This window comes from Bos indicus, chromosome 21, assembly GCF_029378745.1.
Source record: "Bos indicus isolate NIAB-ARS_2022 breed Sahiwal x Tharparkar chromosome 21, NIAB-ARS_B.indTharparkar_mat_pri_1.0, whole genome shotgun sequence".
Classification (NCBI taxonomy): Eukaryota; Metazoa; Chordata; class Mammalia; order Artiodactyla; family Bovidae; genus Bos; species Bos indicus.
This window is the reverse complement of record NC_091780.1, coordinates 22559128-22574293: the sequence shown is the minus strand read 5'-3', so window position 1 is coordinate 22574293 and position 15166 is coordinate 22559128. Positions and strand designations below refer to the sequence as shown.

The window sequence follows — 15166 nt, the reverse complement described above, 5'->3', positions numbered from 1 at the left end:
AAAGTGGGGATAACTTACTACCTCACAGGGTGGTTGTCAGGATTCAGTCCTGCATGTAGAGCTGATAAGCATGCTGCCTGTGCAGAGTAACCTTGCCATAGACTGTGCAACTCTCAGCTATTACGGGTTACTGCAAACCAGAAATGCAACTCACAGGGAAGTAGAAGTCCATGGAAAACAAGAGGAAGTCTCATGATTACCTGCCTCAAATTGTAAAATCTCTAATAATAAGAGTGAGGGTGTGTGGTTAGTGGCACAAGTGTGCCCAGAGCCAGGTCAGTCCAGCTCTCGACACTCCATGGGCGCTTGTATTCCCAAATGGCTAAGAATTCTGTAGGGCCTGGTTCCCGAATGGCTCTAAGGGATTGGAAGGAAGAAGTCTTGGGTGACTCCCAGGTTTCCGGGTTGGGTGAGACCTAGTGGATGGCAGTGCTACTCACGAAAAGGAAATTCACCTGTCACCAGCACGCTGGTCACAGGAGATCGAGGCAGGCAGGTGGGGGCGTGAGTTCTGAACTTGGGAGTCTGAGGCTCTAGGAACACTAGAGGGAAGTCGCAGGAAGGAGCCAGTAGAGAGGGACAGACTAGAAATTGAGGGAGAAAACTGCAGAAGAGCAAGGTCCTGAGCTCTGCAGGGAGGTGGAGGCGAGCGGCAGGTGGACAACCGAAAGTGCATCTCCAGGCTGAGCCCTGAGGCGAGGAAGTGGCAAGGTTCAGAGAAGTTTGCTGGTTTCAGGGTGGGACGCTGAGGGAGGCCACACCAGGCAGGCTCAAGGTTCTCAGAGGTGAGCAGAGGCCAGAGGGTACAGGGTGGTCGTTGTGGGGCCACACTGAGAGCAAAGCAAATAAACCTTTTGTGGGCTTTTAATTGTCCCACAGCTGTCCTCATGAACTTAGAAACAAACTGGTAATAAAAAAACTTGGTCCCTAAACATATGTACCTTGAAGGGGAGACGGTCTGTTACAGACACACGTCTGGCAGAGGTGGATCTGCCCAGGGGGTGGGGGCTTCTCAATGTTTTTTAGGGGAACAAGCTGTGTCCTTCCATCCAACACACCTGCCACACAGACCCCTCTCTGCCTCTGCAGACCCCCTCTAGCTGCAAGCAGGACAGGAAGCCAGGGGCTCTCAACCTTTCTAGAAAACCACCCTTGGTCATTTTCCCAACCTGGTTCCTGCCTGATTGATTCTGCAATTCTAGCTAATCTTGTTTGCTTTTTATTCCCAGGATATTTTGTGTCTCTACCAGGTAGGGAGGAATAAAGAAGGAAATTTACTTAGAAAAGTTTAAAAAGCTTAGTATCAATTGTTTTCTTGAGGTGAGACTTGAAGAGAGCCACCATCTTCTACCCAAATTCCAGGGCATCACTGAGAAAACCCTCCTGGTCCCCCTCCCTTACAGGCAGGGCAGACCTTGTCTGTTCCCAGACAGACGGGAATCTCTCCCCCAGTAAAGCGGCATGACGATGCGCAGTAGAACTGCTTGTTCACAGCCTCTCCCCAGCACCCAGCACAGCGAGGATACACACGCCCTCGGTACGTTTTCTCAGTAAGTGAAGGAATGGAGCCAGCGGTGGGGATCTCACAGCCTAGTGGTTTGGTGTAACAGCTGCTGCTGCCTAAAGCTTCCTGTGTCTTAGTCGATTCTGGATGGAGATGATACCTCCTGGGGAGGCAATCTGGCACAGGAACCAAAGCTGGGGCTCCAGGTGCCAGTTGACGGCTAGATGCAGCGATGGCAAAGGGCAAGTGGAGAGGTGTGCGCACTGGTCGAACACCTGGGACCAGGTTTGCCTTAAAGCTGTGCTCTTTGAAGCACGTGACCCTTTTAATCTAAAGGTCTTGGACTACTTCTGGTCTGAGGCAGGAGGTGAGCGGGTGGATGGAATGGGGAAGTGAGACACAGGTTTTCCAACACTCAAGTTTGGGTTTTTAACACATGTGAAAAGACAGACTCGGGAAAAGAATGGGACTCGACTTTATTAGGTGATTTGGAGCAGCCATCCTGTAAAAACCAAGGTGCGTTCTGAGTGCAGACCCCACGCATAGGAGAGAAAAACCTGTTTTTACCATCCTCTTCCCTCCTAACAAACCCCTTCACCTGCTATCATCCTGTCTCGACTGTTTCATGGCCGAGAACAAAGCCCTAGGAGCGTCCCAAGATTAAGGGAGACACCTTCTCTTGATTCAAGCCCAGATCTCTTCAGGCGACAGACGATGCGGCCTCAAAATTGACCTTAAAAAGAATGCTCTCTGTACACAAAAGCTACCAGATGGAACTCTAGGTCTGCGTATGTAAGACAGAAACGACAAGTACACAGGGTGGCGATTACAGGGCCACGGATCTGGTGGGCAAAGATGCAAGGCCACCCTGCAGAGTGCAGGAGGATCACCCGGAATGAGACAGAAACACCACCCACCAGGGGGGCAGCGGGGGGCTCCGATGACACCTCACACTCCAAAACTGAAACTCTGCAAAAGTATGTGCATCCCCCACCCGCAGCCGACTTATCCCAGGACAGTGAGCAGAGACAAAAGTAAACACGTCGCTTCTCCGTCATGCCTTCCCTGGCAGTCCTGGGCAACCTCCTGTCAATGGAAAGGTTCCTGGCTAGACTCCCTCGTGTTTCCATGTTCCTGATACTTTCTAGGAAAGGACTTTACCTTCTTGTGGATGACTCAGAACAGGAGAAGCCCTCCGCCTTGACCGGAGATCCAAACCCAGGACCCAGAGGCAGGAAGAGCCAGTTCTGCCAAGGCAGGGGGCCTGGGATGCTTGCAGCTCGGGTGAAGGGACCTCAGCCCCCAACAGTGGCAGCAGAAGGACCAGGTCTGGGGCCTCTCTCTGAAACGAGGGCCCCGCTGGCTTCTGTTGCACACGGAGAACTATCCCCCCTGTTCTATCAAAGGGGAAACTGAGGCACAGAGGTTCAGGAGGGACAGAGCCAACAGAGTCGAGAAATGTCACAGGAAATGGACTGAACTTTCTGAGCTTCCGTTCCCATGCCTGGTTATCGCTGTCTGACTCTGACTCTGACGTGACGGGATCCTAGCAGTGAGGGTGAGCAGGGGTTAAGATCCCGGCAACAAGCCTTCAGGAGGAACGGCTCCTCTAAAAACGCATCCCTGCATGGGGGCAGGGTGGCTGGTCCCTCTCCCGGGCCCCCTGTGCCTCATGCTCCCTCCCTCTCTGCCCTTTCAGTACAGCTTCTCCTTCAGGTGAGTTCGCTGATGGGTGATGAAATTGGAACTGTTGCTGAAGCCCTTGCCGCACTCGGGGCACTTGTAGGGCTTCTCACCCGTGTGGATCCGCTGGTGGATGATAAGCACCGAATTCCAGCTGAAGCCCTTGCCGCACTCGGGACAGCGGTAGGGCTTGTCCCCCAGGTGGGCTCTCTGGTGCATGACCAGGATGGAGCCCCGGCTGAAGCTCTTGCCGCACATGAGGCACTTGTAGGGCTTCTCGCCCGTGTGCGTCCGCTGGTGCACCACCAGCTGGGAGCGCTGGCTGAAGCCCTTCCCGCACTCCCCGCACTTGTAGGGCTTCTCGCCTGTGTGGATCCGCTGGTGCTTCAGGAGGTTGGAGCTCCAGCTGAAGCTCTCCCCGCACGTCCGGCACTCGTAGGGCTTCTCGCCCGTGTGAGTGCCCTGGTGGGCGATGAGGCTGGAGCTCTGGCTGAAGCTTTTGCCGCACTCCCCACACTTGTAGGGCTTCTCCACCAGGTGGGTCCGGCGGTGCGTGGCCAGGTTGGAGCTGCGGCTGAAGCTCTTGCCGCACTCGCCGCACTGGTAGGGCTTCTCGCCAGTGTGCGTCCTCCGGTGGGTGATGAGGGCCGAGCTCTGGCTGAACCTCTGGCCGCAGTCGGGACACTTGTAGGGCTTCTCGCCCGTGTGGATCCTCTGGTGCCTGATGAGGTTGGAGTTGTAGCTGAAGCTCTCGCCACACTCCTTGCACTCGTAGGGCTTCTCGCCTGTGTGGATTCCCTGGTGCGTGTTCAGGCTGGACCGGTTGCCGAAGCTCTTGCCGCACTCCGGGCACGAGTAGGGCTTCTCGCCCGTGTGCGTCCGCTGGTGTGCGATGAGGTTGGGGCTCCGGCTGAAGCTCTTGCCGCACTCAGCGCACCGGAAGGGCTTCTCGCCCGTATGGATCCGCTGGTGGGTGATGAGGTTGGCGCTCCGGCTGAAGCTTTTGCCGCAGTCCCGGCACTTGTAGGGCTTCTCCCCGGTGTGCGTGGTCTGGTGCCTGCTGAAGTTGGAGCCATCGCTGAAGCTCTTGCCGCACTCGTCGCATTTGTAGTATTTCTCGCCCGTGTGGGTCCGCTCGTGGGTGATGAGGTGGGACTTTCGACTGAAGGTTTTCCCGCACTGGGGACACTCGTAGGGCTTCTCGCCCAGGTAGGTGCCCTGGAGGCCGATGAGCTGGCCAGCTTCCCTTCCCGGGGCGGGCACCACCCCGCGGTCCTTCCTGGGGGTGTTTCTCAGGGGCCCTTGGGGGTTGCAGTCTCTCTCCACGTCACTTTCCCAGTCGGACTGCGGGATGCCTTCCCCTTCAGGCACGTCTGAGAACATCTCGTGGGACTCGACGTCCTCGAATATGTCCTGGTTGGAGCTCTCCCAATTTTCACTCTGGATCTCAAAATCTGAAACAATGAGGAAAAATGTGCAATTTGTACTCAATTTCCTATAATGATGAGAAAAGAAAACCAAAGGGGAGGGGCTTCCCTGGTGGCTCAGCAGTGAAGAAATCCCCTGCCCATGTGGGAGACATGGGTTCAATGCCGGATCCAGGAAGACCCTACATCTATTTAGCCTGTGCTCCAGAGCCCCGAGGGTTGCAACTGCGGAAGCTCTCAAGCTCTAGAGCCTGTGCTCTGCGACAAGAGCAGCCACTGCAGTGACAAGCCCACGCACCACAACCAGAGAGTAGCCCCCACTCGAGCAACTAGAGAAAAAGCCTGCACAGCAATGAAGACCCAGCAGAGCCAAAAATAAACACATAAATAAAACATTACTTACTAGAAGAATTCTGGAATCAGTTTGAAAGGAAGTCAATGCTCAAAAAGGCAGAGAATTCTTCTAAACATGATTCAATGTTTTGTTTTTGTTTTTGTTTTGACATGGGACCATTTTTTAAGTCTTTATTGAATGTGTTACAATATTGCCTCTATTGTATATTTTCGCCTTTTGCCCTTAAGGTATGTGGAATATCTCAGGTCCCAGACCAGGGATCAAACCCACACTCCACTCACTGGAAGGCGAAGTCCTAACCACTGAGTCACCAGGGAAGTCCCACTATTCCATTTCTGACGGTCTCACAGGCTACAGAATAGCATCTCGATTTAATGGGTATTTCCCTGGTAATCTGTAAAGCTGAACGTCTTTTCTTATGGATATAATTCGTTTTTATTCATTTCTAAATTGCCAGGTCATATCTTTTACCTTTTATTCCACTGGGTTGACTTTTTTTATGAATTGTAGATGCTCTTTTTTATGAATTTTTTTATGAATTTTTTTTTATGAATTGTAGAGCAAGATTTTGACTCTTATCTGCTACACTGCAGGCTTTGTTGCAAATATTTCCTCCCAGTCTCTGAACTGGCTTTGAACTTTCTTCAAAGTATCTTTTTAATATAAAGGACTTTTGTTTGTTTGTTTTCATGAGTCCAATCTAGCTTTGATGACTTGTTTTAAGATTAAGAAGTCCTACCCCACTGCAAGATTCCAAAAATACTCTCCTATAGGTGATTTCAGATGGTTTACAGTATAGATCTGTAACTCATCTGAATTTATTTCTGTGTAACTTGTGAAGCAGGGCTCTATTTCTGTGTAAATTAGGAAGCAGAGATCCACTTTTAGTTTTTTCAAAAGGGTCAGACCACTGTCCATTCAAATACTGTTGAATTGCCAAAGAACCCTTATTGGTTAGTAGACAATTACAACGCATCCTAAACCAATGGTTCTTGCATTTTCCTACCCTGACCCAGGCTCTAGGCTCACATGGAATTCAGAGGGCCACGTGTGTCCCCCTGCCCAGCCAGAGGCCTCTGCTTTCTATCCCATACTAGAAAGCATATCAGAATAGAGTAAGTGTGGAGAAATTTGCTGTCAATATGGGGATAAGCGTACATGTGCTGTAAGTGAACAACGAGATCACTGGTCACAGACATCAGTGCTTTAGTGTGTTAGGCTCACAATTCTTGAAGGGTCCCTCCCACCTGACTGTGACATACCGCTGGGTCTCAATACCACGGTCAGAGCCACTGGTTTGAAATGCAGAAGTGGGTTTCTAATTCTCATACAGCTGATGCCCCAGTGGGATTCTCCCCATCAGGGTGCTGCCTTGGCGAGCCTGGTGGGAACCTGATAGCACCTAGGTGGCTTGGACCATTGTTCCCCCTGAACTCTGACTGCTTGAAAGACGAAGTGCTGGTAAAAACAGCAAGGAGCTGTTATCAGTTTAAATGAATGACTGCTAAATAGTTTAGTAATAACGTTACATCTCAAGAGTTCTGTGTGGTATATATTTCAAATATTTAAGTGAATTAAAAGTGATGTTGTTCTGAACCTGAGAATCATGGCTTTAAGAAGACATATACCTTTATAACCCTTCACTGCTCTCTACTCTTCTTATTGACAAGAGTGTATAGGCTCCCTGCTGGCTCAGTGTTTTTACGTAAAAAGTCCACCAACCAATGCAGGGGACACGGGTTCGATCCCTTGCCAGGGATAATTCCATGTGCTGTGGGGCAACTAAGCTTGTGTACCACAACTCCTGAGCCCATGCTCTAGAGCCTGGGAGACACAACTACTGAGCCCACATGCCTAGAGCCCGCGCTCTGCAACAAGAGAAGCCACTGTGATGGGAAGCCCTCGAACCGCAACTAGAGGAAGCCCGCACAGCAACAGGGACCCAGCACAGCCCTAAACAAATAAATAAATAAAATTATAAAAATGTATTTAACAACAGCGTAAAAAAAAAAAAAAAACCAGCATAAAAGATGATAATACCCATTGAGTTTGCTAAATATAAACAAAGAATTAATACAGAGCTTCCAAGAGTGAAAACCTAAGAGCAGGTGCTCTCGGGGCTTCCCTGGTGGCCAGCGGCTTAAGACTCCGCACTCCCAATGCAGGGGTCCCGGGTTCAATCCCTGGTCAGGGTACTAGATCCCACATGCCACAACTCAGAGTTTTCATGCAACTACAGATCCCATGTGCTGCAACCAAAACTGGGTACAGTCAAATAAATACCTAAATATTAAAAAAAAAAAAAAAAAAAGGCATAGGTCCTCTCTTGCTGTACTAAGCTGCCTGGCCTGACTTGCCTCCCAGCCTGAGAATTCTCCCAGGTCTTACCCAGTCTCCCTTTTGAGATTTTGGAATATTGTGCTAACTTTGGGCTTGACCCCATTATGTTTTAAAACACAAGTTTAGCTTGGCTTTCTCAAGGGAAAGGCAGATAAGCCTGGAATGATGAAGCTATCCATCTGCCTCCTTCATTGACCCAGCAGTTGTTTCTCCACACAGGAAAGATTCATTTTTCTCACTCCGACAACAATGAGTCTCCACTATGTGTAGGGCACTGTACTGCGTGCTGTTTTTAAAAAAAATGGAAAAGAAGACAGGTTCCTTGACTTTGGGGATTTTATAGGCTCCTAGAAAAAATAAGATGAGGACCAACACAAACAGAAAACAAGAGACTTCCCTGATGGTTCAGTGGTTAAGACTTCACCCTCCAATGCAGGGGGTGTGGGTTCCATCCCTGGTCAAGGAACGAAGACCCCACGTGCCTTGCGACCAAAAATTCAAAACAAAACAGAAATAATACTGTAACAAGTTCCATAAAGACTTTAAAAATGGTCCACATCAAAAAAAAAAAAATCTGAAAACAATATATGATACAAAGCCAAAAGAGAAGGAGAATCTGAATGTTCCAGGGGCAATGACTTCAAGCAGAGGTGACAGAGATGCTCTTAGGTGGTAGATCTAGGGACGGGGAAGAGAGGCCGGAAGTAAGCACCTGCTTTATGGAGCAGGTAGGTGTCCAAAGGTGTGTAATCAGAGGATGACCATCACACAGGGATGGAACAAGACCATTCCAAGTCACGATTCAGCAGCACAGGTGAAAGCTACAAGCACAGGCTATGTTCAAGGAACAGCATGATCTGAATGCAGCGAGGGTTGTGGTGAGGGGATCAGGGGAGGACCAGCCAGGGGCCACCTGGGCCAGGCCACACAGGGCCACAAGTGCGAGCAGAACAAAGAGGTCGTGCTTGATCCGGGGACACTGGGGGACTAGAGAGGATGTGTAAGCAGAAGTGCCCCATCGCTCAGGTAGGACTGCAGCAGCTGCCATGCAGGCGGAAGAGACTGAAAGCATGTTCCCTCTGGAGGCTCCTGCCAGTCTGGTGAAATAGCAAAAGCCTTAATGAGGGCTGGGAATGGAGTTCACAGCAAACCACTCCAGTATTCTTGCCTGGAGAATTCCATGGACAGAGGTGTCTGGGGGTCGCAGAGTCAGACACAACTGAGCAACTGAACATGCATGCACAGGGATCAAAAATGTCCTTGGGAAACGCAAAGAGAGATGAACTTTACCTCATAAACTATTAATATAAGGGACTTCCCTGGTGGCCCAGTAATTAAGAATCTGCCTTGCAACACAGAGGACTCAGATTCAAGCCCTGGTTGGGGACCTAGGATCCCACATGCAGGGGGGCAACTAAACCAGAGAGCCGTAACTACTGAGCCCGAGTGCTCTGGAGCCCACGTGCCACAACTAGAACATCTGCACCGCAAGGAAGATCCTCCGTGCTGCAACTAAGACCCAATGCAGCCAAGTTAATTAATTAGTTAAAAAAAAGAAAACAAAAACAAACAAAAAAAACATCCGTTTGTGAGCCAGGTAGTAGGTTCTCACCAGATCTGATGGCACTTGGATCTTGGACTTAAAAGAGTCTCCAGAACTGTGGAAAATAAATTTCAAAACTATTAATACAGGTCCAGTCTCAACTGAAATGACAAGATATTTGATCTGGGAACACCCAGAGGTGCCTGCTAGTCAAATATTAAACAACATGGTCTAACCAGGTCTTAAAAACGTACTGGGTAAAACATGTGCCCAAAGGTCCCAGGCTGGACAAACAGACTAGAGGTCAAGTGGTCTTATCTTGAGGACATGCTTGACAAGAGATGGAGATCACTGCAGAGGTTCCTCTGAGCAATCACCAGGCAGGTCAGGAACACATGCTGAAGAAATGAAAACCAACGAAGATGACCTCAGAGGCAGAAATCTGACAAGCTGCTCAGTCTGGACATTCTCCATCTGGGATGTCCTGTGAAAGATGAAACAAAGCCCCTCCAACAAGCCAGGTGGGGAAGGCGGTCACAGTGGGGGCCAGTCATTGCGTCAGAGATGCCTCGTGAGTCGTGACCCCCTGCTCTGTGACTCCGACTGCACAATAGCCCAGGGGCTTCTCTTCAGCCCTTCAGCCCTCTGGCCTCTCTTTAGCCTCTGACTCAAGAGCCTGATATTCATCACAGACTTGTTACATCCGCTAGAAAAGTAAACAAGGTTTTTTAAAAAGGATGAGAGGCTTTTGCTTTTTTTAAGCAGGAAGAGTAAAATTAAAAGTTATTTTTCAGGGTCAAAGACCATCTGGGACTTTGCTTCAAATAAAACCTGGGGTAGGGACTTCCCTGGTGGTCCACCAGCTAAGACTCCATGGCTTCCCAATGAAGGGGCCCAGGTTCTGTCCCTGGTCAGGGAACTAGATCTTGCACGCCCCAAGTAAGAGTCTGCAAGCCACATCTAAGAGCCAGTGCAGCCAAATAAATGAATAAATAAAAATAAATATTAAAAAAAAAACCTCTGAGATCCCCCCAAACACATGTGGAAGCAAACAGACTGGAGTTTGAATCCTGGTTCCACCACGAACCAGCTCTCAAAGAAGAGCTTGACTTTGCTGAATGTCCATATCCCCTCCTCTGTTACATGATGGTCCCACACACTTCACGGGATTATTAGTGAGATGTAGGTGTAAGGTGCTCAGTGCAGGCCTGGGCTCACAGCGGAACCTCCATGACCACCCTCTTCTCCAAAGTACAGCTTTATTCACACCTCCCAAGTCTCTGGGCATTGTTACAACTCTGCCCCTAAACCATCTTCCCTTCCCAGTCTTCTGAATCCTCTAGACTAGATGCCTCTGAATTAGTCACCTTTGTCTTAAAAAAAGGTTTTTTTGGTCATGTCTCACAGCATGTAGGAGAAGGAAATGGCAACTCACTCCAGTATTCTTGCCTAGAGAATTCCGTGGACAGAGGAGCCTGGTGGGTCGCAGAGTCAGACACGACTGAGCAACTCTCACTCACGGCATGTAATATCTAGTTCCCTGACCAAGGATTGAACCTGTGGCCCCTGCATTTAAAGCGAAGAGACTCAAACAATGGACCACCAGGGGAGTCTCTAGTCACCTAGTGACCCTACAGATGAGTCACCTACAGTCCTCATCTGTAGCCCTCTTTCCAATACCCTACCAAGAACTAGGACTTCGCATCTCATTTGTGATGAAACGATTAAGAACATGAGCCACGTCCTCAGACCCCTGAGCTGGCATTCTTGTTCAGCCTCATACTGGGGGCATGATCTTAATGGAGTCATTTATCTTCCCTGGTGATGATAATCCTGCCGATCTCTCAAGGTGGTGACATCTATGTGAGTTTTGCATATAAGACGCTAGGCATACTGCTTGGCCCACAAAGAGGATCCATCAGTGCTGGCTGGTGTTACCATGAGTTCTTTCTCACGTGTCCCATCTCCTCCCCTTCCCTTGCTGTCCCCACCCCATCACTGCACACCTAGCGTCCAGGCGGCTTCCCAGTTGCTCTCCCACCTCCAGCATAAAACCTGAACCCTGTCGTTGAGTTCAGCGTCCTCCCCGGCCCCTGGGGCCCAGGTTACAACCTGCTGAGGCCAAAGCCTCACCCACCCTTCCCCCAAACCCTACTTCGCACCACTTCCTAAAAACACACTTTCCACTCCAATCCACCAGTCTTCCTTACAGTCGGTCACCCGAATGATCCCACAGGGGTCCACTCTTCCAGGCCTCTGCTTAGCACAGCTCCTGGAATGCCACAACCTCCCCCTCCCCCCACACCTTTCCAAACCCCCCACCAGCTCAACCCCTGCTCAAGGGTCACGTCATTCACAAAGCCTTCACTGACCCTGCCTCTCCTCTCCCCTCCAACCCTTTTCCCTGAACCTCTGCAGTTCTCATCAGCACAAAGGAGCTGCCGTTTCCCATGGGTCCTGAAATAGTCCTAGGGGTACAGGTGGTGGTTGCTGTTCAGTCTCTAAGTCATGTCTGACTCTTGGGACCCCATGGACGGTAGCCCACCAGGCTCCTCTGTCCATGGGATTTCCTAGGCAAGAACACTGGAGTGGATTGCCACTTCCTTCTTCAGGAGATCTTCCTGACCCAGGGATCACGTCTCCTGCAATGGCAGGCAGATTTTTTTTACCACTGAGCACCCGGGAAGCCCAGGGGCACAGGCAGATCTGCAGTAAACATTTGGCAATCAAGGCAGCCCAGTTTACAGCTGAAGACCAGAAAGGAGGCAGGGTGGCTAAATGGCATGTGTGGGTCCCACAAGGTAATAATAAAACCAGAGACAAATATATTAAGTTGCAAAAAGCTCCAGTTTGGAATTACTCTTTTAAGAGCCCAAGATGACTTTATACCAGAGACTAAGTCCCTAGTTATTAGCTGGCTTACTCGTCATTTATTATGATTTCACAAAAAATAATCACTTAAAAAAAACAGGATTTGGTTTATCTAACTGCTAGAACTTAAAATATCTGGATGTGTACTGCACAACCAGCTGCAGGTGCCAAGAGCTGGTCTCCGGGGTCTTCGGTCCCTTTCCTCATTACCTCCATCAGCTTCCCAACCATCAACTACAGCACAAACAACTGTGCTAACATGTACCTGTGGCTCCAACGGTAGGCCTGTGCTTCCCTGGGGGCTCAGTGGCAAAGAATCCACCTGCCAATGCAGGGGATATGGGTTTGATTCCTGATCGGGAACATTCCACACGCTACGGAGTGACTAAGCCCATGTGCCACAACTACCAAAGCTCTTGTGCCCTAGAGCCCCCACTCTGCAGCAAGAGAAGCCACCGCAATGAGAAGCCCGTGCACCACAACTGGAGAGTAGCCCCCGCTCGCTGCAACGACAGAAAAGCCTGAGCAGCAACGAAGACCCAGCACAGCCAAGTAGGAAAAAAAAATAGTCCTCTAAGTCCTAAAAGTTACTCTTATTACTTAAAAGAGTAATTCCTTATGCTGAAATTCTGGAACTGTCACTGCACACAACCAGGGCATCTGGGGTGACAGTGTGCTGATCACCTGCACACAGACCGACGGGATGGGCTGATGGGGACTCGGTTCTGGGATGCACTTGAATTTCCTCCTCTGCAAACACCACACCCCTCCATCTTGGGCTGGGAGGGAGCTCCCACCCTCTCCCTGTGAGGCTCTCCATCTCACCACTGTCCCGAAGGGTCTGGGTCAAGTCCTCCACCAGGGCCACCGCCTCCTCGCCACTCTCGGGCCGATGCTCCTGCAGCCAGGCCTGAATTTCCCGGGGCAGCACGGTCAGCATTTGCTCCTTGGTGTGCATCTCTGGCCTCAGCCAGCGCCGGCAGAGCTCTCGAAGGCGGCCGAGTGCCCCCTGCGGCCCTCCGGCCATGTCCTCATGGGGGCTGCCCTTGCCAGCACCCTGGGGAAAGGGCTCGGTCTCAGGGCCATCTTCCTGCAGCACAGCTTCCTGTACCCAGGAGTCGTCCTCCAGGATCACGGTGGCCACCTCCTCCTCCTGGTTGTCCTCCTTCTGAGGGAGGCAGACTACAGGGCTTCGAGGAGCAGTTACTCTCGGCCCTTCTGAGGCCATCATCCACGTCCTTGGGTTGGAATCACTCAGGCTTCTGATCTTGACCTTCGGTCTTCTCCAGGCAGGTTCCCTGAGAAGACGGCACCCTTCTCCAGTTTCAACAAGTGGTCTGGCTAAGAATGAGAGAGAGAACTAGGATCAATAAGTAAAAGGTCCTAAAACAATCTAACTCACAACAGCCCAGGTCAGGCCACCAAATGATTCTTACATCCGCAAATCAGGAGAAGTTTCCTGTCCCTCTTAAAGGAAAAATGGCTTATTCCTGAAACCATCTCTGTGGCAAGAGAAGAATCACAAGCACAAAATAGTGTTTTTCTTCCCAAAAGACCAAAGCATGAGTATGAGAAATTCAAAGCCCTTGCAAGAACCCAGGACAGAGCTATCCTGCTCTAAGTTCAGATTTGCTGCAGAGTCAGTGACCTTGACCTAACATACAACTCAGTCACACAATCTCACGGACTACCTAATAAACAGATAAGAACACCCATCCTACTAATCTGAAAGGAACGTCTTAAGAATTTACAAAGGATCAGATGTCAAGGCACTGTAAGCCTCAGTGAAAGGAAGGAGATATCTCAACTGCATTATTATACATGGCCCCTCAGGAATTTATGTTTTAAAATAATCATCTTTGCTAAATTTACTAAATATTTGCAAGGACACACAACCGTTTCTAATTGCAAAAAAAAACCGGACACCTTAAAATCCAGCAGCAGGAGAATGGTTAATTATGGCACATCCATACAGTGATGTACTAAAAACTACGCTGATGATGTAATAATGGCTACATTTGTGAGGGGGGGGGGTGCGTTGTGGGGGGGGTAGGGGGTAGGGGAATGTTACTGAGAAGGGGCTCAAAGGAGCTGGAAATGTTTTATGTCTTGATTTGGCAATGGCTGCATAAGAGCATACATATGAAATTTAAGATTTGTGTGCTCTGATGTATGTATTTTTAAATATTTAAAAAATTATGCTGACAATAATTATTAATCATTAATGATTTCAGATAATCCTAATAAGAAAACTAATGAATAAAAACAAAACCAGCAAGATAGAAAAACCACAGACACAGTATGACCCCAATTCCTTTTAAAAATGAACACATACACAAGGAAAAAAAAAAAACCTGGATAGAAATTCTACAAAATGTTGAGAGCAGTTATTTAAAACAAAGACTAAAAGGCAATGAAGTATTTTTAAAAATTATCACTACAGCATAAAGACTCAGAAACACTCCCGGGAAAACTTTTTAAAAAGAAGAAAAAAGAAAAGCCAGTGGAAACACTAGAGCTCTCAAACTGTATTCACCAAATGGCTAGAACAAACAGTTATAACACAATTCTTAACTTGGTGGGGGGGTCGGGGGTGGGGCAGGAAAACCGTTCCCAGACAATTTAAGCGTTGTCCCACTTGGGGCCAGACACGCCCCCTCAGAAGCTCAGTTTCCCCATTTTTAAAATGAGCTGCGCGGGATGTCGTCCACTGTGCCTTTCAGTCTAAAGCCTGTGCCCCTGGCTGGATGTACAAGGAGCTCGCCGCTAGGGAGAAGAGTTCAGGTCGGCTCCCTGAGCCCGACCTAGCGCCTAAGCTCGGACAGCCGGGGGCCCGCAGGACACGAACACGGCCCCCGACGCCCCTCCCCCAGCAGGGCTGCCCGCCCTGGCTCCAGGCCCGTTATCCCCTGGCCTTGGGCTGCTCCCCCGGCCAGCGCGGCTCCGGCTGTCTGTCTCCGGGCTCACCTCTCCAGAGACCGGATGCCACTTCCTCGGTCGCTCCACGCGCTAAAGCGCCCCCGGGCACGGTCCGGCCCCTCCGGAGTCGCAGCGGCTCAAGCCCGAGGGGCACCGAGAACAATGGACGGGAGAGGCCCGCCCCCCCCGCCGCGCTCATTGGCCACCGAGAACGGTCCCTGGAAATTCTGCTTTCCCATTGGCGAATACGGACTCAGCCTGGCGGGGGGAGGGAGGCTGGGCCGAAGGCATTGTGGGAGATGTAGTCCCCACGAGCCGACTGCGACCTCGGGCCAGGGAGCAGAGTTTGGGGATTTGATAACCTGCGCAGTGCGGGAGGAACCCAGGCGGGAAAATCCACCTACTGGCAGTCAGGGCCCCAGACCTGTGACCTGGGACAGATCACTCCACTTCTTTATGTCCTCCAAATAGTGGTCTATAAAAAGGGAAAGTTGGATGGAAGCTCCCTTTCAGCTGTAACTGTG

The 15166-nt window shown here is 50.1% G+C and overlaps 1 protein-coding gene across 4 annotated transcripts; it reads right to left on the bottom strand.

Moving 5' to 3' along the window:
- Positions 1–1962: 1962 nt before the first annotated feature.
- ZSCAN2 (zinc finger and SCAN domain containing 2) lies at positions 1963–14816 on the bottom strand. 4 transcript variants are annotated; one of them, XM_019983948.2, is made up of 4 exons: positions 14691–14816; positions 12549–13064; positions 8922–8967; positions 4512–4641 (listed from the first exon to the last, which is right to left on the bottom strand). In XM_019983948.2, coding segments are annotated over exons 2-4 (453 nt in total). In that variant the 5' UTR covers positions 12955–13064; positions 14691–14816; the 3' UTR covers positions 4512–4640. The 4 variants fall into 4 exon arrangements, with proteins under 4 accessions (XP_019839505.2, XP_019839506.2, XP_070631267.1 ...); XM_019983946.2 differs by lacking the exon at positions 8922–8967 and having other exon boundaries at positions 1963–4641; XM_019983947.2 differs by lacking the exon at positions 8922–8967 and having other exon boundaries at positions 1963–4641; positions 12549–13060; positions 14691–14809.
- Between the last annotated feature and the right edge of the window lie 350 nt (positions 14817–15166).

Excerpts from the sequence above, each read along its gene's own strand:
- ZSCAN2 (XM_019983946.2), bottom strand. The coding sequence starts at position 12,954 with ATGATGGCCTCAGAAGGGCCGAGAGTAACTGCTCCTCGAAGCCCTGTA. Across the intron at positions 4,642-12,548 it reads CCAGACCCTTCGGGACAGTG|ATTTTGAGATCCAGAGTGAA; the intron begins GTGAGATGGAGA and ends TCATTGTTTCAG.